Below are 21,820 nucleotides of genomic sequence, written 5' to 3' on the forward strand. Positions count from 1 at the left end.
TTTTTCATATAATTACCCAGAACAAAAATGTAGCAACTGTTTCTAGTGGAAACCAATCAACCCCATTAATTTTTGCATTTTATTTTCCACCATGTTTGGTTCTTGTCTAGCATTTCACGAGTTAAATAGTCAGCAGCCTTTTCTTGGAGTTTCTTGATTTTTTTATATATTATTTGTTTCATGTATAGGTTAAGCTAAGTAACTGCATGGTTTGTTGAAGCTACATGTGCTGACTTGTTGGTTTGTTTTACTTTACCAATTATTTGGGTGCTTGGGTTGGCAAGTGGGCTATGAAGATGAAGCTGCTGAATTGCTTGGTTGTGTTGGCTTTCTTGGTTTTTGTGCCTTATAGTTGTGCTGCTAGGATTTCACTGAGGAAGAGGGTTCAAGTTGAGAAGCATTTGAGGAGGTTGAATAAAGTTCCGCATGAATCCATCAAGGTTAGCTTGAGGCTTGTGTTTTGGTGTATGTTTGTGTGTAGATATGTGTGTGTTGGTTATTAATTGTGGTTGGAATGGTGGTTGTTTTGATAAACAGAGCCCAGATGGGGATGTGATTGACTGTATTCCTATCTCTCAACAGCCTGCTTTTGATCACCCTCTCCTTCAAAATCACAAAATTCAGGTCTCTCTCTCTCTCTCTCTCTCTCTCTCCCTCCCTCCCTCTGTATCTCTCTCTCTCTCCCTCTCTCTCTGTCTCCCTCTCTCTCTCTCTCCCCCTCTCTCTGTATGTGTGTGTTCTTTTGATACATCCAAATTTAGCAAAGATGTGATAATTTGGGAAATCGAAGTGATAAATTTTGTTCATGCTATGTTCTTTGATAGTTGGGGCCTAATTATCATCCAGAAGGGCTACTGGATGACAAAAAAGTGAATTCTTTCAAGTCTGGTGAAGGGTTGAAACCAATTAAACAATTGTGGCATTCAAATGGTAAGTGTGCGGAAGGAACAATTCCGGTTAGAAGAACAAAGGAAGAGGATGTTCTTAGAGCTAGCTCTATCAAGAATTATGGTAAAAAGAAAAAGAATCTCAACATTCGTCGCCCAAATTCAGCTGAACCTCAACCCGACATCGTCACTCAAAATGGGCACCAGGTAATACTCACCATATCGTGTGTATCTTTGACTAATTCAAGTTGAATTCTGTGTTTGAACTGAACGATAAAGTAGGTTTACCTCATTATTTGACATTAGTAGTAATGTAGTATATAATACTCCGTATTACCTAATGTGGAGATGCTAATTATGCAGAAAAAGAGCTCAAAAGTAGTTTTTTGGTTTTTACATTTATCATGTAGAACCCAAAACCTATAGAAAAATCTTGAAAATTTTCCAGGGAGTTAAGAGCATTAAAAATTGTTATTCTCTGTGTCTGTTCGTTTGGTTTCAGCATGCAATTGCTTATGTTGACGAGGACAAGTATTTTGGAGCAAAGGCAACTATGAATGTTTGGGAACCGAAAATTCAACAATCAAATGAATTTAGTCTTTCTCAGATATGGGTTTTAGGAGGTTCTTTTGATGGAGATCTTAACAGCATTGAAGCTGGTTGGCAGGTAAATTCTTAACAAGATATGAGTTCGTTCATTTCCAAGGTTTTCATGACTGTTACTACCTAGTATTATCATTTGATATGATTGAACCATGTTATTCTCTTTCTGACTTGTATTATAAAAACAGGTTAGTCCAGATTTGTATGGGGACAATAACACCAGACTCTTTACTTACTGGACTGTAAGTCATTTGAAACTCTGCTACACACCTACTATTTTTTAGTTAAATGCAACGCAAACGAACCCATATCCCAACACAAGTGTAATTTTTTTTTTCATAGTAACTTTGTATAAACATCATCTTGCTTTCAGACTACAAGAAATGACATTTCATGTTACAGGACCAGGTTTACTTTTATATGACATGAACTCTGAGTATCATATTTATCATAGTCCGACTTTTCTTTTGGAATATGTCTTCTGGTTGAGAATTTTACTTTGAATATATCACATACTTACGAATATAGTACTCCTTTCGGCCTGCTTAAAAAAGACGGTATATGCCAAGGAATCAATTTCACTCATGTTTAGACAAGTTGGGGCACTTGAATATTAGTAACTGTTAATTGCATCATCAGGTTCTGAAAAATTTATAACTATGACAGAGTGACGCATATGAAGCCACGGGATGCTACAATTTGCTCTGCTCAGGCTTTATTCAAATTAACAATCAGATAGCTATGGGGGCTAGTATATTCCCAGTTTCGAGCTATCATGGTTCTCAATTTGATATTACTATACTACTTTGGAAGGTAAGCCTTACTCTAGTACTATTATGGGCACCATTTTCTCACCCATTTTATTCTATTGTACTGGTTATATGCTTTAAGGGGGAGTAAGCAGCTGAATTATTAGCACCTAAAACTAGGCAAATGTTGCTTAAGAGGCCTAATCAGCTTAAAATACTGTGAAGTTAGAAATTACTATAGAAGGACTTGGAGCTTCAAAAAGTTTTAGGGTAGACTAAGGGGAATCTTTAGAACTATATTAAGATCTCGTTTGATGCGTTGTTGTTTACTCTATTAACTATGCTGTTTGTATAGTTTACTTAGTAGCGGGAAGCTGCCTGCATTATTATTTATATGATCTGTACGTTATCTATAAAATACTGACAGATGCAATATGCATATTCAATTACTAACATACCGGTTTTTGTTTCAAGTTGCTGAGATTCATAATAAAGAATAAAAGACAGTTTAATAAACATCATAACATTACTGTAAGAAAGTAGTTATGCATGTGAACGAATACTCTGTCAGGAAACATATGCAATTGACGAAAGGAAGATGCAAATATCCTCTGACATTTTAGCTTTAAATATTTGACGTCAGAATTATTTATTGATTCTGTTGTATTTATCTTTGCAGGATCCTAATGAGGGTAATTGGTGGATGCAATTTGGGAATAGCAATCAGGTCATTGGTTACTGGCCAGCCTCTTTGTTTTCAAATTTAGCAGATGGAGCAACCTTGATCGAATGGGGTGGTGAAGTAGTAAACTCGGCATCAGATGGACAACACACCACTACTCAAATGGGAAGTGGTCATTTTCCTGGAGAGGGATTTGGTAAGGCTAGTTATTTCAGAAACATACAAGTAGTTGATGGATCCAACCAACTTAGGGTTCCTAAAGATGTTAAGACTTTCACCGAGCAGTCTAGCTGCTACGACGTTCAGACCGGGAAGAATGGGCAATGGGGCACCTTCTTCTACTATGGTGGACCGGGAAGAAACCCGAAGTGTCCATGATCAGAATGTACAAAATATTAAATCCATATTGTCCCTGATATTTATATATAGCGGTTTGGATGAATTGAATACGGAGTTTAAATTTGTACAAAACAAGCTTCAATTTATGTCGACTGAATTGATCAATTCATGTAATTTGTCAAAAATTGGTAAATTAGTGAATGGTTTCGGCATTTTCATTGTTCATGTAATTTGGAATGTAAATATGATTTCTTCAATTGGCAATTTTGCTAATATAGGGGTTGCTCTGCCTGATTACCATAACTGGAGCCTGGTTACATAAACTTCTGGCTTAATAAGAAACTGTTGATTCGAAGAATAATCATCCTAACTTTATGTCAGTCAGGAACCTTTTTTTTCCCCACAGAAATGGTCAGTTTCAGAATTCTGAATAATTCACGAGACTTGGACCATCATATCACTTTCCGAAAACAAAGGAATAATTACTTAATTACAACACAGGGATAACTACTTATTAACAGCGTTAAGACCTGTGAACAATAAGGTAATGCATCACTTTTTTTATGGAAATTTGATAAGGTTGATGGAAGGTTTCTCTGAATGTTATTCATCCGCCGATCAAACACTGAAAGGATAGTCAATTTTGTTGGACAAATCGGGTGTGGACCACTGAAATTGTTATGCGACAGATTTAGAAGATAACGAGAGCTCAAATTACAGATCGAGTTGGGTAGTGATCCACTGAACATATTGGACTCAAGATCTAGATACCTTATTTCATTCCATGGACACTTAAGACCACCTGTTAGGTTATTGTGAGAGAGATTCAGATAGAACAATGAGTCCTGCCCCATTGATCCAAACCAGGGAGAAATTTCCCCGTCCATATGATTGTTTGACAGATATAGGAATTGGATGTTTTTGGCGTTTTTTAAGAAATGTGGGAACTCCTTTATGTTGCAAGATGACAAACTCAAAGAGAAAAGCTCAGGGGGGAGTGTAGCCATGGGTTTACTTATCACTGATAAACTGTTATGAGAAAGATCAAAGAGGTATTCAAGGTATAAAAACACTTCAGTGTCAATAAAACCACTGAAGTTATTTGAAGAAAACTCAAGTTGCCAGAAGTTCACAACATCAGAGAATGATCTGATCTTGGAATAGAACCATGGAGTAAATCGTTTCTGCACAAAAAATATTGCAGCTGTGACTCGGAGGAATTGAATTCATATATCTGACCAGTGAACTGATTATCAGCTATATCTAAGGCTGTCAATGATGGAATCTCAAGCAACCGAGGTCCAGTTAGCATATTAGATCTCAGTTCTAACAGTTTGAGTTGTTTAAGGTGCTCAACCCAATAGGGAAATGGACTAATAAGATTGTTAAGAGAAAGGTCTATATATCCAAGCTGTGTAACGTTTGCTAAAACTTTTGGAGTTTGGCTGTTGAGAGAATTGTTAAGGAGGTCTAATTCCATAAGTCGGCTAAGGTTCCCTATGGAGATCTTGGTATCGGCTCAGACAAATCACAGTTGGAGTGAGCCAAAGTGGTTAATGACTCCAGGAAGACTACTGAATCAGGTATACCATCCACTAACTTTAAGTCTTTGAGATTATGGTGTTTGAGACTATCACTGCTTCCCCACTTAACTTTGGGCAATCTAGCAGTGAGGTTGCCATACGATAAATCCAGTAGTTCCAAGTTAGGGAGGTGGAAAACCTCTTGGGGTAATACTCCATGTACCCCCGTACTCATAAGGTTAAGAACTCCTACAAATTCATAGGTATAATAGAGGATATGTCAATTCCTCTAAGGTTAACCGCTCTCAGTTGAGTAAAATTCTGCAGAAGTAACTTGAAGATACATGTTTGAGTTTAACAGAGAGTTTAGAAAGATCCTAAGTGGACTGACTCTGCCTGAAAATCCAGAATTAGAGAGGTAAAGCAGGCCTGAGAATCTGAGATTGCCATTCACGTCGCTGCATGGAACTGCTGCTTCTGAAGTTGGTGAGAGCAATAAAACGAGCACATGCATCAGAAGAGGTTAATATTTCATGCTTTACCAGAAGAGGAATGGAGAAGTCGTTAACTTCATTCAGACCTGTTTATTTTTTGATCTTGATTGCTTGAAACAGAGTATGCAAATTGCAAAGTCTGCAAGTCAGTCCACAAGTATAAAAACATAAATTAAGAAATAACGTAACTGTAATTTTATTCCTTAAAATATTTACATCGAAGGAACTCATTCAGATTCAGTTAGTGTATGCAGTGGAAACCAGTTAACCTCATTAATTTCCAAATTTATTTCAACCATGTTTGCTTCACGTCTCGAAATTTTATCAGTAGTCTTTCCTTTGAGTTTCTTCGCATATATATTCTGCATGGATGTATATGTGGTTTGTAGGTTAAAGATGAAGTTGTTGAATTGCTTGTTAGGGTCGATTTTTTTGTTTCTTGTGCCATGCAGTTCTGCTGCTAGGATTTCTCCGAAGAAGGAACTTCAAGTTGAGAATCTTTTGAAGCGTTTGAATAAAACGCCACAGAAATCCATCAAGGTCTGAATGAAGCTCACCACTGTATATTTTTATGTGTGCATGGTATTAATTGTACTCTGAGAATTTTATGTTATTTGTCTCTGTGAAAACAGAGCCCTGATGGGGATATTATTGACTGTATTCCTATCTCTCAACAACCAGCTTTTGATCATCCTCTTCCTCAAAATCATAAAATTCAGGTCTCTCTCTCTCTCTCCCCCTCCCTCTCTCCCTCCCTCTCTCTCCCTCTCTCTCTCCTCTCTCTCTCTCTCTCTCTCTCCCCCTCCCTCTCTCCCTCCCTCTCTCCCCCCCCCCCTCTCTCTCTCTCTCTCCCTCCCTTTCTCTCTCCCTCCCTCTCTCTCCCTCCCCCCCTCCCTTTCTCTCCCTCTCTCTCCCTCCCTCCCTTGCTCCCTCCCTCCCCTCTCTCCCTCTCCCTCTCTCTCTCTCTCTGTATGTAATTTACGTCCAAATTTAGTTAAAATGTGAACTTTGGGCATTTGAAATGATGATTATGTTTTACAATATCTCTTTTTTGTTATAATTTATGATAGTTGGAGCCTAGTTACTATCCAGAAGGGCCATTTGGTGATAAAAGAGTGAACACCTCAAAGTCCAGGAAAAGGTTAAAGCCAATTAAGCAACTCTGGCATTTAAATGGAAATTGTGATAAAGGAACAATACCAGTAAGAAGAACAACGAAAGAAGATATTCTTAGAGCTGGCTCTATAAAAAATTATGGCAAAAAGAAAGAGATTGCTAACATTCTTGGCCCGAATTCTGCTAAACCTCAACCTGATGCCTCTACAGAGCACGAGGTAATCCGCTAATACTTATTATCACTATATGTGAGCACGCCCATGTTTGACTTAATATTATTCAATTCTGAGTCGTGTGTTTAGTCTGAAAGGGTAAAGTTAGTTGGTTTCCCCATTATGCGACGTTAGTAATAGTACATTGTATTATCTAAGTGGAGAAACTAATTAGTATCTAGTAAGAAAGTTTAGCAGAAAAAAAACTCAAAATGAAGGTTTTTGTTTTGATGATAAAGCACAAAGTCATTGGGAACATGTTGATAGATGTCTGGACTCTTTTGTGTCCATGTTTGATTTCAGTATTCATTCGCTTCTGTTATGGGGGAAAAGTATATTGGAACGAGGGCAATTATGGAAGTTTGGAAACCAGAAGTGGAGCAACCAAATGAATTTAGCCTTGCTCAGATATGGGTTCTAGGAGGTTCTTTTGATGGAAGTCTTAACAGCATTGAAGCTGGTTGGCAGGTAAATACTTAACAAAATACAGTAGATTCGTTTCCATGGTTTTCACAATTGTTACTACCTAGTATTATCGTTAGATATGACTGAACCTTGTTATTATGTTACTGACTTTTATTATAAAAACAGGTCTATCCAAATATGTATAGGGATGATAGCACAAGACTCTTTGCTTACTGGACTGTAAGTCATTAGGATCTTTGCCGCACAATTTTAAAACTTTTAAATGCATGCAACTGAACCCATTAGGATGGATGGCTTTTATTTTTCAAGACATGTCTAGAAGAAATGTCACTCAGATCTGTACAAATTGGGCACTTGTATATTGAGTTTATCTGTATATGTTAAAACGTGTTATGAGGTTCTGAAAACATTACAATAATGGCAGAGGGACCAATATAAATCCACGGGATGCTACAATTTGGTCTGCCCGGGTTTTGTTCAGATCAGCGAGAGGATAGCTTTGGGGGTTAGCTTCCAGCAAGTTTCGACCTATCAAGGTTCCCAATCTAGTTTGACTTTACTAATTTGGAAGGTAATTGCCCCTTAAGTGTGCGTTTGAACATTTGCAGAGGTTATGCAATTGACAGAAAGATTATACAAAATAGCCTTCAACGTTTAGCTTAATTATATCAATAGCAAAGAATTTATTTATTGTTATATCCATGGCAGGATCCTACTGAGGGTAAGTGGTGGTTGGCATCTGATGATAGAGAGGTCATTGGTTACTGGCCAACCTCTTTATTTACAAGTTTGGCTGATAGTGCAAAACATAATTCAATGGGGCGGTGAAGTTATAAACGAGGCAACAGGCGGACAGCATACCACAACTCAAATGGGAAGTGGTCATTTTTCTGGTGAAGGATTTACCAGAGCTAGTTATTTTACAGAAATTCAATTAGTTAATGCATCAAAGCATCTAAATGTTGTGGAAACTGTACAGTCTCAATCGGATCATCCTGGCTGCTATGATATCCAAGTCCAAAACAGGCCACAGGGTGCCTTCTTCTACTATGGTGGACCTGGAAGAAACCCAAACTGTCCATGACCAGAATGTCTATAGGACTGAGTCTATATTATCCCTGATATTCATGCAGAGCAATTTATATGAATTATACACTGGAGTTTCAATTTGTATAAAAGGAACTTCATTCTGTAATGCTTAACTGATCAAATTTATGCTATTTGCCAACAAAATGAATGCATAATTTCTAGATTTTCCATTTTAACGTGATATGAGTCATCTTCTAATTTTGCATAAAAGTTGGTGAGTTTGAAACTTACATGTGATTTCTTCAAATTGACAATCTGACAAATGCAAGGGTTGCTCTGTGTGATTCAGAACAAAACTTTCATCCTAATAACATAGTGTTGAAGTGAAGAATATTGATCTTATTTTATATATGGATTCCTTTTTGTGGAAATGGTTAGCTGCAAAAACCTATATATGTAGCCTATATGCAGAGTCTGAAATTAACAAGTCCCTCACGTATGCTTCCACAAAGTTTTGAACCTTTTATAAAGGGCTTCAGTGGAAGGGCTTCAACTTATTCTCTTCTTTTCCTCTCCATGATTATGTCCCCTCAACGAAGTTTGCCAAATGTTGGCCTACTCCGCCAGCCACTGGATGTATTAATGACCCGATTTTGTTGGTCCAGGCAAGACAGGGTTTTCTTTTCTTCTTTTTGAGCAAGAACCATGTTTGAACCTGTAAATATGTGCTGTTGAACTTGATTACAATGTTAGAACACTACACATACAACTCTGACTGCACACAAGTATATTTTTATCCATAATACAGGCAAAGGGTGCTCACACATCAAACAAATGCAAAACTCTTCGTGCTATTCCTGACAGAATAATCATATAAAGATGGTAGCAAGACTAGAAGACCTTAAAGGCAAATCCCAAGTTTATTGATATCTATAGGGAAATATGTGAATTTGAAATGATGAATATATTTTAGATTTTTGTAGTTGTTATATTTTTTGATAGGTGGAGCCTAGTTACTATCCAGAAGAGCCATCGGATGATAAAAGAGCGAACACCTCAAAGTCCGGTGAAGGGTTGAAACCAATCAAGCAACTGTGGCGTTTAAAGGGAAATAGTGATAAAGGAACAATCCCGATAAGGAGAACAAAGAAAACAGATGTTCTTAGAGCTGGCTCTATCAAGAATTATGGCAAAAAGAAAAAGAATGTTAACATTCTTCACCTGAATTGCACTGAACCTCAATCTGACCCCTCCAATTAGAAGAGAATGGGATAATATTTTGAGTTGTGTGTTTATATCAGAAGGTTAATAGTTACTATGTAAAGATTAGTAGTACATTGTATTACCTATGTAAAGATTAGTAATACAAGCAGTACTTAGTCTCTCATAAAAACGAAGTTTATCAATCTGTTAGCTACTCCATCAAGTCGTTTATTCATTGGAGTTATCAACTATTTTGATCAGTAACCAGAGCATAAAAATTGACAGAATAATTAGTAGATTTTTGTATATTAATAAACTGCATCAAATAAATTGACGAATCAACTGATTGATGGCTGTTGATGCTCTAAGGTTAATTTGCCAGTTTTAGGGCAAATGGTCACTTTAATACTCCCGCACGTATGCTTCTAAATATGTTTCAACCTTTTATAGAGGAAGAGAAAGATTTCCTCTAGCCTATAAGTGAAAGGGATTCAACTTATTCTTTTTTCTCTCAGTAAGTATGTTCCCTAAATGTTACTCGCTTATGTTGCCTACTACGCCACTGGACATGTTAATGATTGCCAATCACGTCGTTGCATGGACCTGCTGCTTCTGAAGTTGCTTCTACCAGAAGAGGGATCGAAAAGAAGTTAATTACTTTACGTCCTAGATTTTCATATCTTGATTGCTAGAAACAGAGGATGCAAGGTCCACAAGTAAAACAACATAGATGAATAAAAACAGAATTGTAATTTTATTCCTTAATATACTTATATAGAAAGAAATCATCTAGCTTCAGTTAGTGTTTATAATGGAAACCAATCAACCTAATTCATTTCCATGTTAATATTAATCATGTTTTGTTCACGTCTCAACATTTTACGTATTAAATTATCAGTAGCCTTTCCTTGTGAGTTTCTTTGCATATATATTATGGATGTATATGTGTAGTTTAAAGCAAGGGACTGCACCGTTTGTTAGTTAAGATGAAGTTATTGAATTGCTTATTAGTTGTTATTTTGTTTCTTGTGCCATGCAGTTCTGCTGCTAGGATTTCTCCCAAGAAGGTACTTCAAGTTGAGAATCTTTTAAAACGTTTGAATAAAATGCCACAGAAATCCATCAAGGTTCGAATGAAGCTCCCCTCGTATGTTTTTGTGTATGCATAATGCATGGTATTAATTGTGATGAGAATGTTATTTTTCTCTCTGAAGACAGAGCCCAGATGGGGATATCATTGACTGTATTCCTACCTCTCAACAACCAGCTTTTGATCACCCTCTCCTTCAAAATCATAAAATTCAGGTCTCTCTCTCTCTCTCCCTCCCTCCCTCCCTCCCTCTCTGTCTCCCTCCCTCTCCCTCTCCCCCTCCCCCCTCTCCCTCTCTCTCTCTCCCTCCCTCCCTCTCCCTCCCCCTCCCCCTCTCCCTCTCTATCTCCCTCTCTCTCTCTCCCTCTCTATCTCCCTCTCTCTCTCTCCCTCTCCCTCTCTATCTCCCTCACACACACATTATTTCCAAATATAGATGAGATGTGAGTTTTGGCTTTTGAAATGATGAATATGTTTTAGATTCTTCTTCCTTTTTCCTGTTGTAATTTTTGATAGTTGGAGCCTAGTGTCTATCCAGAAGGGCCATTCGATGATAAAAGAGTGAAAACCTCCAAGTCCACTGAAGGGTTAAAACCAATTAAGCAACTCTGGCATTTAAATGGAAACTGTGATGAAGGAACAATCCCCATAAGAAGAACAAAGAAAGCAGATGTTCTTAGAGCTGGCTCCATAAAAATTTATGGAAAAAAGATAAAGAATGTTAACATTCTTCACACCAATTCCACTGAACCTCAATATGACCCTCCCAATTATAATCGGCACGAGGTAAAGTTAGTTGGTTTCCTCAGTATTCGCCATTAGTATTACACTGTATTACCTACGTAAAGATACTAATTATCTAGTAATAAACTAGTAGGAAATGAACTCCAGATGAAGATATTTGGTTTGCAATATTCAGATAGAGGTTTGCAGATTAAGCTGTACAATTTGATACACTCTTCGTGTCCTTGTTCCATTTCAGCATACAATTGCTTATGTTCACGGGGACAAGTATTTTGGAACAAAGGCAACTATAAATGTCTGGCAACCAAAAGTTGAGCAACCAAATGAATTTAGCATTTCTCAGATATGGGTTCTAGGAGGTCAGCTGGATGATCATCTTAACAGTGTCGAAGCTGGTTGGATGGTATATTTTTAAAATGTATTTCAGTACAATTCTTCACAAAGTTTTCACAATGTTATTCTGTTACTAACTGTTACTACCTAGTATTCTCACTCAATACGAATAAACCATGTTATTCTGTTACTAACTTGTACTATGATTATGGAAACAGGTCAGTCAACATTTGTACGGGGACAATAACACCAGACTCTTTACTTACTGGACTGTAAGTCAATAGGATTTTTGCTGCACAGTTTGCATGCAAATGTTGCTCACATTTGTATCAATTGAGCACCTAAATACTGGGAATATCAGTATTTGTTAAAATGTCTGTGAATTTATGAAAACATTACAATAATGGCAGAGGGATGCATATCAATCCACAGGATGCTACAATTTGCTTTGCTCAGGTTTCGTTCAAATCAACAAGGAGATAGCTCTGGGGGCTAGCATAGCCCCAGTCTCGAGCTATCAAGGTTCTCAATATGATATCACTATACTAATTTGGAAGGTAATGCTTACTCTAGTTTAACTATCAAAATCATTATATTAGTCCTGTTATTCATTCGTCTAAGCAATGATGTATACTTCCGTACTGATACAAATGCACATACAATTGCTCAAGTACCTGTACTGGTTTCAAGTAGCAAAATTACATGACCTTAAGTATGCAATTGACGGAAGGAAGATGCCAATATCCTCCAACATTTAGCCTAATTATAACGATATCATAAGTAGTTATTGATCTTGTTATGATATTCTTGGCAGGATCCTAAGGGGGATAATTGGTGGATGAAATATGTGAATAATGATAAGGTCATAGGTTACTGGCCAGGCTCTTTATTCACAAATTTAGCAGATGGCGCTACTGCAATTGAATGGGGCGGTGAAGTTATAAACTTGGCATCAGGTGGACAGCACACCACTACTCAAATGGGAAGTGGTCATTTTCCTGGAGAAGGATATACCAAGGCTAGTTTTTTCAAAAACATTCAAGTAGTTGATGGATCGAACAAGCTAAAGTTTCCAGAAGATGTACAGACTTCATCCGAGCAACCTAGCTGCTATGATATCCAACTCCAGAACAGGCAAGGGGGTGCCTTCTTTTTCTATGGTGGACCTGGAAGAAACCCAAAGTGTCCATGACCATAATGTATAAAGGATTAAATTTATGATAATGATAATCTTAAATTTATATTTGGTATCTTAAATGATAATCTTAAATTTATATTTGGTATCTTTGTGGTGTAAGTGGTCGCTGCAGAAACCTATATACAGACTTTCACAAGAATTGTATCACACAACACAACTATGGATTCTTCATTCTTGTGCATTCTCACCTTTGTCCACCTCTAAAACAGCAATTGCCTAATGTAGGTGAACTGTTTAGATGTGCTTGCAGTTGTAAGGGTTAATTTGCCAGTTCTAGGACAAATGTTCACTCTAAAATTATAAAAACTGACGAATTTTAAGTCAAAGTGATTCAACTTGATCTTTTTTCTCATTAAGAATGTTAAACGCTATTTGCCCTATGGCAGCCTTACTCCGGTCCTGGTAATTCCAGTGATCTAGTTTTGTTCTTTGTTTAGGCAAAATGCAGTTTTCTCTTGTGATTAGCAAGAATGCACGGTGTGAAGATGTAGATGTATTTGTTGCTGAACTTGAGTACAATGTGAGCACAGTACATACTGAACTCTGATTGTAAATGATATAATTTTATTCATAATACAAGGAAAGAGTGCTCTCACATAAATAAACACAAAATTCTTCCTAGTGTTCCTTATGAAACATTTATTTAATCCAAAACAAAAAATTATACATATATCATAGCAAGCCGTAAAGCAAATAGCAGTAGAAAATATGGGTATATCCCAAGTTTATAGATATATATTGGGACAGGTCCGTCCAGATTATGCAGATCTCTCAGCTTCGTATTCAGGTAATCCTGTAGAAAAGATGAAAAAAGAATGAGCCAAACTTGAGACCTGTACATTTTAACCAACAATTAAACGTAATCATAATATTGTACAATTGTGGACTAAGTGAGGTTGAAAAGAAGTACTTGGAGCAGTCGACGGTAGGGGAGACAGTAAAAGGCAGTGAAACTCCACAATTGCTTGGAAGCGCTTGTGCTAGCGCAGTATTGACATTGAGGTTCTTTGATGCATTTTTAATGCAGTTACAAGCAGTCTGTTTGTCAGCAGTAGTAGTTGCAGAGGTCGAGAGAGTTGAGACTCCAGCGCAGCATGGAGAAGGAGGCTTTCCGCTGCCACTTGTCAAGTAACTGATGCAAGGCCTGAGGTTGCCAATTACGTCACTGCATGTGATTGCAGCTTCTGAGGTTGGCGACAACAAGAAAATAAGAACAAGCAGAAGAGTTAAAGATTTCATGCTTCACGAGAAGAGGGATCAAGAGGAAGTTACTGAGCTTTTCTTTAGGTTGTTTTGTGAATAAAGGGTTTTGGTTTGTTATATAGAAGGTTTTGGGAAGCTCACTAGTACAAGAAATATTTTGAAATTATTTATGGAGAGGTAGAGTGCAAGATAAAAGAAGTGCTGCATATGATTGTCTTCTGTTAGTAAAAAGTCAAATTAATTTAGTGAATATATTTAACAATCAAATTTTCACATTTCTGGAAACTGAAGACGGCCATTTGATAACAAGTGAATCACACCAGTTTAGCTGGACGAGCAAAAATTGGATGATTAAGATCATTTGTTAAGATTTTTAGTTTCTGGACGAACCAATAAATTCTCTGGACGACTAGGCCACTGGAATGTCACTGGACCATTGAGAATGGCGTATAACAAGATTGTACATTGACAAGCGGTACTTTTTTTCTTTTATAAGCATAAAAGTTCATAATTCATTTTAAATTAGTGTTTGTATATCATAAATTCTAATTTATGATACGATAAATAATCAATTATCTATTATAATAATAAATATAATCAGGTGTAAAGTAATATATTGAATTTATATTATTATTATTATTATTATTAATATATTTATGGGAATTTTGTTTATTCGGTCCGAGTCATTATATTTAAATAAAATATGTGTTTTGGATACATAAATTATAAAATCATATGCCTTAATTAATAATAATCAAATAAATGAAATATAATTGAATGTTACCTGAATTTGTTCACAAATTTAAACGGTTCAGAAATTATGCTTGAATTTTATCAAACAACCATGCATTGTCTCGTTGAGAAATCTATCTGGTTCAGAAATCGTTGTCATCCAGAAAATTTTGTTCAGATTTATCAAATGACCAATTCATTTAAGTTGGAGTCCCAAAACTCTGTTTATAAAAATTAAGGTGAATTTGCACAAACATGTTCTGGGATTATGCTACTGCGCGAGTTTTGTGCACTAGACACGACTTAATATTATGTGAGTTTTGTGCACTAAATACGAACAACATTATGTTTCAGTATTGAAAAAAAGAAAACTGAGCCATGCAACTAAAGATCGTTTTTCCATGTCTTGCAGCAGGGGAGAAGATGACTAATTGGATGATCAGCAGATGCTGGCATTGCTTGTTTGAAACTTAGGCTCTGGAAATGGACATTTCAGCTACTGATATATAAACAAGTTGATATATTTGGTTTAGTAATGAAAGTTGATGAATCAATGCATAGACTATCAAATCGGTGCAGCCATATGCCATCTGTTAATCAGATAATTGTACTTAACTTGGACGACTTAAGTTTAGTTGTTAAAACTTTGTTCAAGCATACAAGTTAATTTATCTTAGTAGTCAAATGATTCTTAGAACAGTGAGTAAAATTAAGTACTTGATAATATAGAACTCTCATTTGTCACAAAACAACACATTACTGAACACATACAAAAAATCATCATCTTTGCAAAAAATCCAGACAAGAACAACACAAATTTTAATGCAGATAAAACGAACAAAACAAGTGACATTAACCTTGAACAGCATTACACATGCCTGGATGCCTAACACACCAAAGTGGCTGAATTGGTTCAGCACCAATCCCTCTGTTCACCATCCTGTACCTCCACTCATTCAACCTATCCGTCGCAAATCCATACCGCTTCATTCCATTATCATCCGTATTCCCTGACCACAAGGACTCAGCCATGGCTGAGGATCTTGGCCAAATCCGAGGATCCAAAACTGTTGGATCAGCTTGCTCTGTCCACAATGCCACTTCTCCTCCTATAACAAGCTTAGCTTCTTCCGGGGTTAATCCATATGTTATATCATAATTATAAATAGTCTGCCATGTTTTAAATGGTCCACACCATGACCCGGACTCATTGGCTTTCATCGTACCTGGTGGCTTGTCGTATAAACTGTTATTACCAACAAAATCACCGTGTCCACAATCCAAATAATACAAATCTGCTGTCGACACAATTGCCCTGTATCCAGCAGATACAACGCGTTTAACATTACCCGGATTAGTCCATATCTGTAAAATGGTATTTTCTTTAGGGAGAAATGAGGCATCCACATGAATTTCTGCGTCCAGTAGAACATCTTCCCAGTAGACTACTGTCCTATTTTCGGATGCAATATATGGGTAAGTTTTGTTGATGAAAATCTCTAGTATTTGACTGAGTGTACCATTGTTTGCTAAAAAGTCTTGAATTGTGGAATCCTGTTTCCAACAATTTGGGACAACTTCATCAGCTCCTCCGTGATAAAATGGTTCTGGAAACATTGATATAACATCATGAATAAGATTTTCGACAACTTCGTATGTTTTGGGAATCAGGGGGTTGAGATGACCAGTTCCTGGTTCAGCTGCTAAGCGGTCAGGCCAGTCGGCTCCATTAGGTAACCAGAACATGTTTGCACATGTTACGATTTCTGGGTACACTTCAGCTAGTGTTGCAGTATGTGCTGCAAACATACAAATTATAAAATAAATTAAGTTCAAATAAATTTAAAAGCTTTCTTGATATATGTTCGATGGAATAGTTAGAATACACTATGATATGTGCAAACAGTGGCAGATCTAGAATTTTACCAAGGAGGGAGCTTCATTAATATTAAAAAAAATTACTGAAATTGAATCTTGCGGAAGGGGGAGGGAAGCAGTGCTAAAGTCGAGCATAGCATTACTTTTTCTATTTATTCATTCATTTCACCAGCGGCAGCCAGAGAAGGTATAATATAGTAGATTATTCAGTCAATAATAGGCCCGGCTTGCAATAAAAATGGACAGGCTCAAAATAATTGGGGTAGGTTTATTTATATAATATACAAATTTTAGAAAGAAAACTGAAGCTGTTATGAACTCAGGGGTGGGCTGAAGCCCCCAAGCCCCCGTATAAATCTGCCACGCAAGCTATTCACTTAACACTTTCAGGTTTCAGGAGAAATAGCCACTTAATATGGTATCAGAAGATCATGCTCGCAGGAGACTCGAGTTCGACTCACTGCGAAATGTACGTTTTAAAGATGGGCGCCCGTCATCCACTCTCGACCCATAAATAGGCTTTGAGTGAGCGAGAATGTTAGAATACAATATGATCCTAATAAGTCCTTGTTGTAACACTTTGAGGTTTTAGTAGAAATGGGCAGTTAACATGAATGCTGGATCGATTAGTTATAAAAAATGTAGATGTGAGTTGCAAGAATATTAACCTGGCATGTCGACTTCTGGCACAACCCTGACACCATATTCCATCCCAAACTGCACTACAGTCTTAATATCCTCTGGTGTGTACACCATTTCAGGTCCATAAGCTCCTTTTTCTGAAAGACTTGGCAATGAAGGCAAAACCAAAGGAAAAGAATGTGAATCAGTAATATGCCAATGAAAAACGTTCAATTTATTCATACTCATAGCACCAATTGTTCTCAGCAAATCATCCACTCCAAAATAGTTCCTTGAGGTATCCAACATTATTCCTCTATGCTCATACAATGGCTCATCCCAGATGTAAACATCCGAAGCCACTCTCGACGGATATCCCCACACCAGCTGTGAGAAGCTCTCCAAGCCTCTCATTGCCCCCCATGCAGTCTCCGCGGCCAAGTATGCCACAGGGCCTGACGCGGGAATACTAAGAACATACGACTCATTGACACCGTGATGTAAAGGTGCAACGAGGTCATTCACCGATATGCTCAGCGTTAGCAGAGGCAATGCTGAAGTAAGATTAATGGCAGGAGTGACAAGAGGGCGATGATGCTCCGTCAGAATCTGATTCAAATAACGCTTAACTGCCGGTGTCAGGTACTGATGATAAGGAGAGGTGATGGCGAAAATTGGAGACAGAGAGATTGCTTGAGGATTAGGCCAAGAAAATGTTCTTGGCTTAGGCCACACATTAACAGGATAGTCATGATCAGTTGATGAAGCCAAGTACATAGACTGACATAACACAAAAAGAATGACAAGGCCACATGAGAGATAGTTGATGGAGCTAGCCATCTTTGTTGTGGTGAAAATTGTGGTTTAGATGATCAGAAAATGAGATATTTATATCATCTGGTATTCACATTCTGGTCTGCAAGACTCAGCAATTGTATAAACAAAAGATGTTGTTTGCAGATTTGTTTTCATTGGATTGGAGTTATGTGAATGTTTCATATCCCAATTGTTGGCTGCATTTATAAAATCAATACAACAGTTAAAACAATACTAGACAGGAGTCTTTAAATATAACATCCCTAATTTTGTTTAGAATTTTTGAGGAATATCAGTTGAGATTTTCACCACATTTTGACTCTAGTTCACAGCCCTGCATGATAAATGTAATGTTTGGTAAAAGATGGTAACATATAGGCGGGATCTAGTAAGAGGCACCGGGGACTGTCCTCATAAAATATATTTTTACCATTTTTTATCATTCTAAATTTTGCAACATTACCCACAAAACTTAAAAATATATAGGTATTTTCCGAATATATACTTAATACCCTTGCAAATTCAAATTCTAGATCCGCCCCTGGTCACATGCATGCTAAAAAACGAATGATTTAAAATGTTTCCAAATGTCAGTTGATAAGAACATTATTGTGAACAATATTGTCACAACATATACATCTGTCGAATTGAATATACAGAAGCAGTGTGTGTGTGAATTTATTCGTTTGAAAGGGCCTGCAGCTGCCGTCGGTGATATATACTTTTTCAAGGAGCTGACTTTGTTGGGATCAGCCTTAATTCATCTTCTTCCACGTGAAGTCTTCAATCTCCATCGTTTACTAAATTCTCCTTTGCTCATTTTTGGTGTTTAATTACTGACGATATATTCTACTATTCCGCTGCCAAATGCTACATTTGGTGGACAATCATCAATCATCGTCAATCGTCATCGTCAATCATATATAAAAGAGGATGCAGGGCGGTGACGTCTCTAGAATTGTTCGATTCACTCTTATAATTTTCTTAAATTTCGAATAAAAAATATAATTATAATTCAAAAAATCAGGTTCAAGAAATACAAAAATTAATACAATTCTTTTCTTTTTGAATTATAAAGGTAATACAATTCTTTCCTTATTTAGGAATCCTACAAGGAATTGGAATATATTTATGTAAACTAACAATCATAGATAAAATACAATTTATATTTAAGATTTGTAAGGTAGTTAGTACAATTTTTATTTTCGATTTAGTTTTATAATTTTCTTAAATTACGAATAAAAAATAAAAGATTGTAAAGATATCAATCATTAAAAAAAAGTAATAGCAAAAAAATTAGAGTCATAAAAGAATAATAATTTTTAACTAATAAATAGGAATTATAAAATAAAAATAGTTAATAAATAAAATAGGATATAGAAAATACATATATTGATTTTATGATAATGTAAATTGTTCTTGATTAGTATTGTGTTTGACGGGCACAGGCGGCCCAAACTAATTTTTATCTAAATAATAATAATGTTTCCATTAATATTATGTTTGACGGGAAAGCGGCTAAAATAATTTTTTATCTATGTTATAATATATTTTTTTGGTTAAAACGGGACCACGGTTCAAACTAATTTTTATCCAGTTATAATTTTTAATTTTATAATAATTAGAATAATTTTTATTAGTATTGTGTTTGACAGTAAGGTGACTCAAACTAATATCTAAATTATAATGTTGTTATTAGTATTGTGTTTGACAAGATAGCGGCTCAAACTAATTTTGATCTAAATTATAATGTTTAATTTTATTATAAAAATAATAATTATGGGTTAATATTGTATTTGACGAGAGGGCGGTTCGAACTAATTTTATTATTAGTATTGTGTTTGACAGAATGACCACTGAAACAAATTTTATACTAATTATAATATATTTTTTATTAGTGATATGTATAACGGGAAGATGGCTCAAAATAATTTTTATGCTATTATAATATTAATTCGTATCAAAATAAAATTTATAACGCCGCCGCGAAGCGCGGCTTTTTTCACTAGTTTGAGTTTAAAGAAAAGATGAATTCGTTTTCTTTTGTTAAAAGTTACAAGATAATACAACTAGGATCGCAGAAATTTATCTTTTATTATCTAATTTTTTTATTTTTATTCTCCTAGCTTTAAAAAGAATCTTCGAAGTCTCTTTTGGTTAATCTCATTAATGAAAGTTAGTTTTTAAAGTTTGGCACTGCATGTATCTTATTTGTCTACTGTCTTTTTTTTTTGAAACCAAACAAACTACATTAATTCAAAACCGAGTCATACAATAGCCTCTCCAACAAAAACTCTAGAGGAGACTGAAAAATGTTGTGGCAATCCACCATGCAAGGCACCCTAGCTAACATATGGGCTGCCTTATTGGCCTGCCTTTTTAACAAAAGAAATCGCAACATCAGGACTATCATCAAGTATGGAACGACATTCATCCAACACATCCACCACTTCCAGTTTATACTCAGTTTGCCGCTTGATTGCATTCACAGTAAGCAGTGAATTAGTTTTTATATCAGCACTGGACAGTTGCAAAGCCTGGAGCCATTTGATAGCTTCAAGAACACCCCTTGCCTCGGCTTCAAACACTGTGACCTCTCCTGTAAGGCGCAGATTTTTTGCTTGAATAAAATCACCATGATGATTTCGAATGACCATTCCTAAAGAGAAAGAATAAGATCCAGGCACCACGGAAGCATCTACTTTTAACTTAATTCTGTTTTCTGTAGGAGCCTTCCACCGGCAATCATCTGATCCATGATGTTGCACCTGACTTGTGCCATTCTTCATCTGTTTCTTCCTCGCTTTCTGCCACTGCACTATTTGATTGTTACTCCACTGCATTGCAATCGAAGGAGTTAGTAATTTTTGCTCCCAGACCTTTAAATTTCTTGCATTCCAGATACCCCAAAGCACCTTAGCTAACAAGATTTTTGTTTCGTTCTTCTCTGTTGCCATCTTGTCCAGAATCCACCCTGGTGCTTCTTCAACTGTCGATGCATCAAGAGCTAAACCCATTATCCTCCAACATTCTTTCGCAAACTTACAATTCAGAAATATATGCAGAAGGTGCTCCACATCACTATCACACATTGGACAAATAATTGGAGTGAGTATTCCTCGACTTCTTAAAAGATAGCGAATAGAGATGTTGTTCCTGCATAATCTCCACAAGAAAATTTTAACTTTGTGAGGAACCTCTAGCTTCTATAAATTCCCTCATCCTTTCTCCTGACTTACTCGACGACATGTGCTGAAATTCGAATGTCAAAATTTGTATCCTGACTTTACAATATATTAGCCATCAACTGCAAGCGTCCATGTAACACAATCACAAACCTGATTTCTAGGGACAGGTGTTGCTAAGATTGCCTTAGCATCACAACTATGAAACAAGTTAGACACCTTTCGAACATCCCACCTTCTTTCACTAGGAATGAATAAATCGCACACCTTACCACCTGCAATGTGATCACACCTTGGAGTTTCCACTCTGAAATCTTTCTTCTCTCTGAGCCAAGCATCTTCAAAAATTCTTATACTCCTCCCATCACCCACAATCCATCTATACCCCTTAATCAAGGCTTCCTTGGCTTGCCACAGCCCGGAGCAAATATAACTGACACCTCCACTTCGAGTTGCTTCGAATAGAGACTTATTGGGAAAGTACCCCGCTTTATATACGCGAGCCATTAGAGAATCCGGTTTAGTAATAAAATTCCAACAATGCTTGCCAAGTAAAGCTATATTGAAGCCGTATAAATCCCGAAAGCCCAGGCCACCCTCAGTTTTTTCCATACTCATATTTTCCCAAGAGAGCCATCTAATGCCTTCCTTAATGTTGTCGCAGGAACCCCACCAAAAGCTGTTCATCATTTTTTCCATCTCCTAACTCAATGATTTCAGAAGTAAGAAGCATGACATTGCATAAGTTGGAATAGTT

At 36.6% G+C, this 21,820-nt stretch overlaps 5 protein-coding genes across 5 annotated transcripts; 3 read left to right on the forward strand and 2 right to left on the reverse strand.

Moving 5' to 3' along the window:
- LOC135152088 (protein neprosin-like) lies at positions 1-3,485 on the forward strand. The gene is made up of 7 exons (XM_064091761.1): positions 1-440; positions 538-624; positions 825-1,094; positions 1,390-1,554; positions 1,679-1,732; positions 2,157-2,303; positions 2,919-3,485. Exons 1-7 carry the CDS (start codon positions 291-293, stop codon positions 3,297-3,299), a joined length of 1,254 nt encoding a protein of 417 aa, XP_063947831.1. The 5' UTR covers positions 1-290; the 3' UTR covers positions 3,300-3,485.
- Positions 3,486-5,127: 1,642 nt separating this feature from the next.
- Positions 5,128-8,036, forward strand: LOC135152269 (protein neprosin-like). The gene is made up of 8 exons (XM_064092127.1): positions 5,128-5,201; positions 5,730-5,817; positions 5,904-5,996; positions 6,348-6,611; positions 6,909-7,073; positions 7,197-7,250; positions 7,456-7,602; positions 7,740-8,036. The coding sequence occupies exons 1-8, from the start codon at positions 5,128-5,130 to the stop codon at positions 7,857-7,859; spliced, it is 1,005 nt and encodes a 334-aa protein (XP_063948197.1). The 3' UTR covers positions 7,860-8,036.
- A 2,204-nt stretch (positions 8,037-10,240) lies between these two features.
- LOC108217067 (protein neprosin) lies at positions 10,241-12,622 on the forward strand. The gene is made up of 7 exons (XM_017389917.2): positions 10,241-10,390; positions 10,482-10,568; positions 10,870-11,139; positions 11,336-11,500; positions 11,649-11,702; positions 11,841-11,987; positions 12,245-12,622. The coding sequence occupies exons 1-7, from the start codon at positions 10,250-10,252 to the stop codon at positions 12,620-12,622; spliced, it is 1,242 nt and encodes a 413-aa protein (XP_017245406.2). The 5' UTR covers positions 10,241-10,249.
- A 550-nt stretch (positions 12,623-13,172) lies between these two features.
- LOC108219007 (non-specific lipid-transfer protein 8) lies at positions 13,173-13,930 on the reverse strand. The gene is made up of 2 exons (XM_017392232.2): positions 13,539-13,930; positions 13,173-13,421 (listed from the first exon to the last, which is right to left on the reverse strand). The coding sequence occupies exons 1-2, from the start codon at positions 13,865-13,867 to the stop codon at positions 13,412-13,414; spliced, it is 339 nt and encodes a 112-aa protein (XP_017247721.1). The 5' UTR covers positions 13,868-13,930; the 3' UTR covers positions 13,173-13,411.
- Positions 13,931-15,267: 1,337 nt separating this feature from the next.
- LOC108217068 (beta-hexosaminidase 2) lies at positions 15,268-17,957 on the reverse strand. The gene is made up of 2 exons (XM_017389918.2): positions 17,110-17,957; positions 15,268-16,362 (listed from the first exon to the last, which is right to left on the reverse strand). Exons 1-2 carry the CDS (start codon positions 17,900-17,902, stop codon positions 15,416-15,418), a joined length of 1,740 nt encoding a protein of 579 aa, XP_017245407.1. The 5' UTR covers positions 17,903-17,957; the 3' UTR covers positions 15,268-15,415.
- Positions 17,958-21,820: the final 3,863 nt, after the last annotated feature.

Source organism: Daucus carota, chromosome 4, assembly GCF_001625215.2.
Source record: "Daucus carota subsp. sativus chromosome 4, DH1 v3.0, whole genome shotgun sequence".
Taxonomy (NCBI): domain Eukaryota; kingdom Viridiplantae; phylum Streptophyta; class Magnoliopsida; order Apiales; family Apiaceae; genus Daucus; species Daucus carota.

Bases quoted from the DNA above. Each gene is read 5' to 3' on its own strand.
- LOC108219007 (XM_017392232.2), bottom strand. From the start codon at position 13,867: ATGAAATCTTTAACTCTTCTGCTTGTTCTTATTTTCTTGTTGTCGCCA.
- LOC108217068 (XM_017389918.2), bottom strand. From the start codon at position 17,902: ATGGCTAGCTCCATCAACTATCTCTCATGTGGCCTTGTCATTCTTTTT. The intron at 16,363-17,109 runs GTTAATATTCTT...GTATGTTTGCAG, and splicing joins GCCAGAAGTCGACATGCCAG to CACATACTGCAACACTAGCT.
- LOC108217067 (XM_017389917.2), top strand. From the start codon at position 10,250: ATGAAGTTATTGAATTGCTTATTAGTTGTTATTTTGTTTCTTGTGCCA. The intron at 11,703-11,840 runs GTAAGTCAATAG...CAATAATGGCAG, and splicing joins GACTCTTTACTTACTGGACT to AGGGATGCATATCAATCCAC. The intron at 11,988-12,244 runs GTAATGCTTACT...TATTCTTGGCAG, and splicing joins TCACTATACTAATTTGGAAG to GATCCTAAGGGGGATAATTG.
- LOC135152088 (XM_064091761.1), top strand. From the start codon at position 291: ATGAAGATGAAGCTGCTGAATTGCTTGGTTGTGTTGGCTTTCTTGGTT. The intron at 441-537 runs GTTAGCTTGAGG...TTTGATAAACAG, and splicing joins TTCCGCATGAATCCATCAAG to AGCCCAGATGGGGATGTGAT. The intron at 1,095-1,389 runs GTAATACTCACC...GTTTGGTTTCAG, and splicing joins TCACTCAAAATGGGCACCAG to CATGCAATTGCTTATGTTGA.
- LOC135152269 (XM_064092127.1), top strand. From the start codon at position 5,128: ATGTTTGAGTTTAACAGAGAGTTTAGAAAGATCCTAAGTGGACTGACT. The intron at 5,202-5,729 runs GTAAAGCAGGCC...TGTGCCATGCAG, and splicing joins GAAAATCCAGAATTAGAGAG to TTCTGCTGCTAGGATTTCTC. The intron at 6,612-6,908 runs GTAATCCGCTAA...GTTTGATTTCAG, and splicing joins ATGCCTCTACAGAGCACGAG to TATTCATTCGCTTCTGTTAT.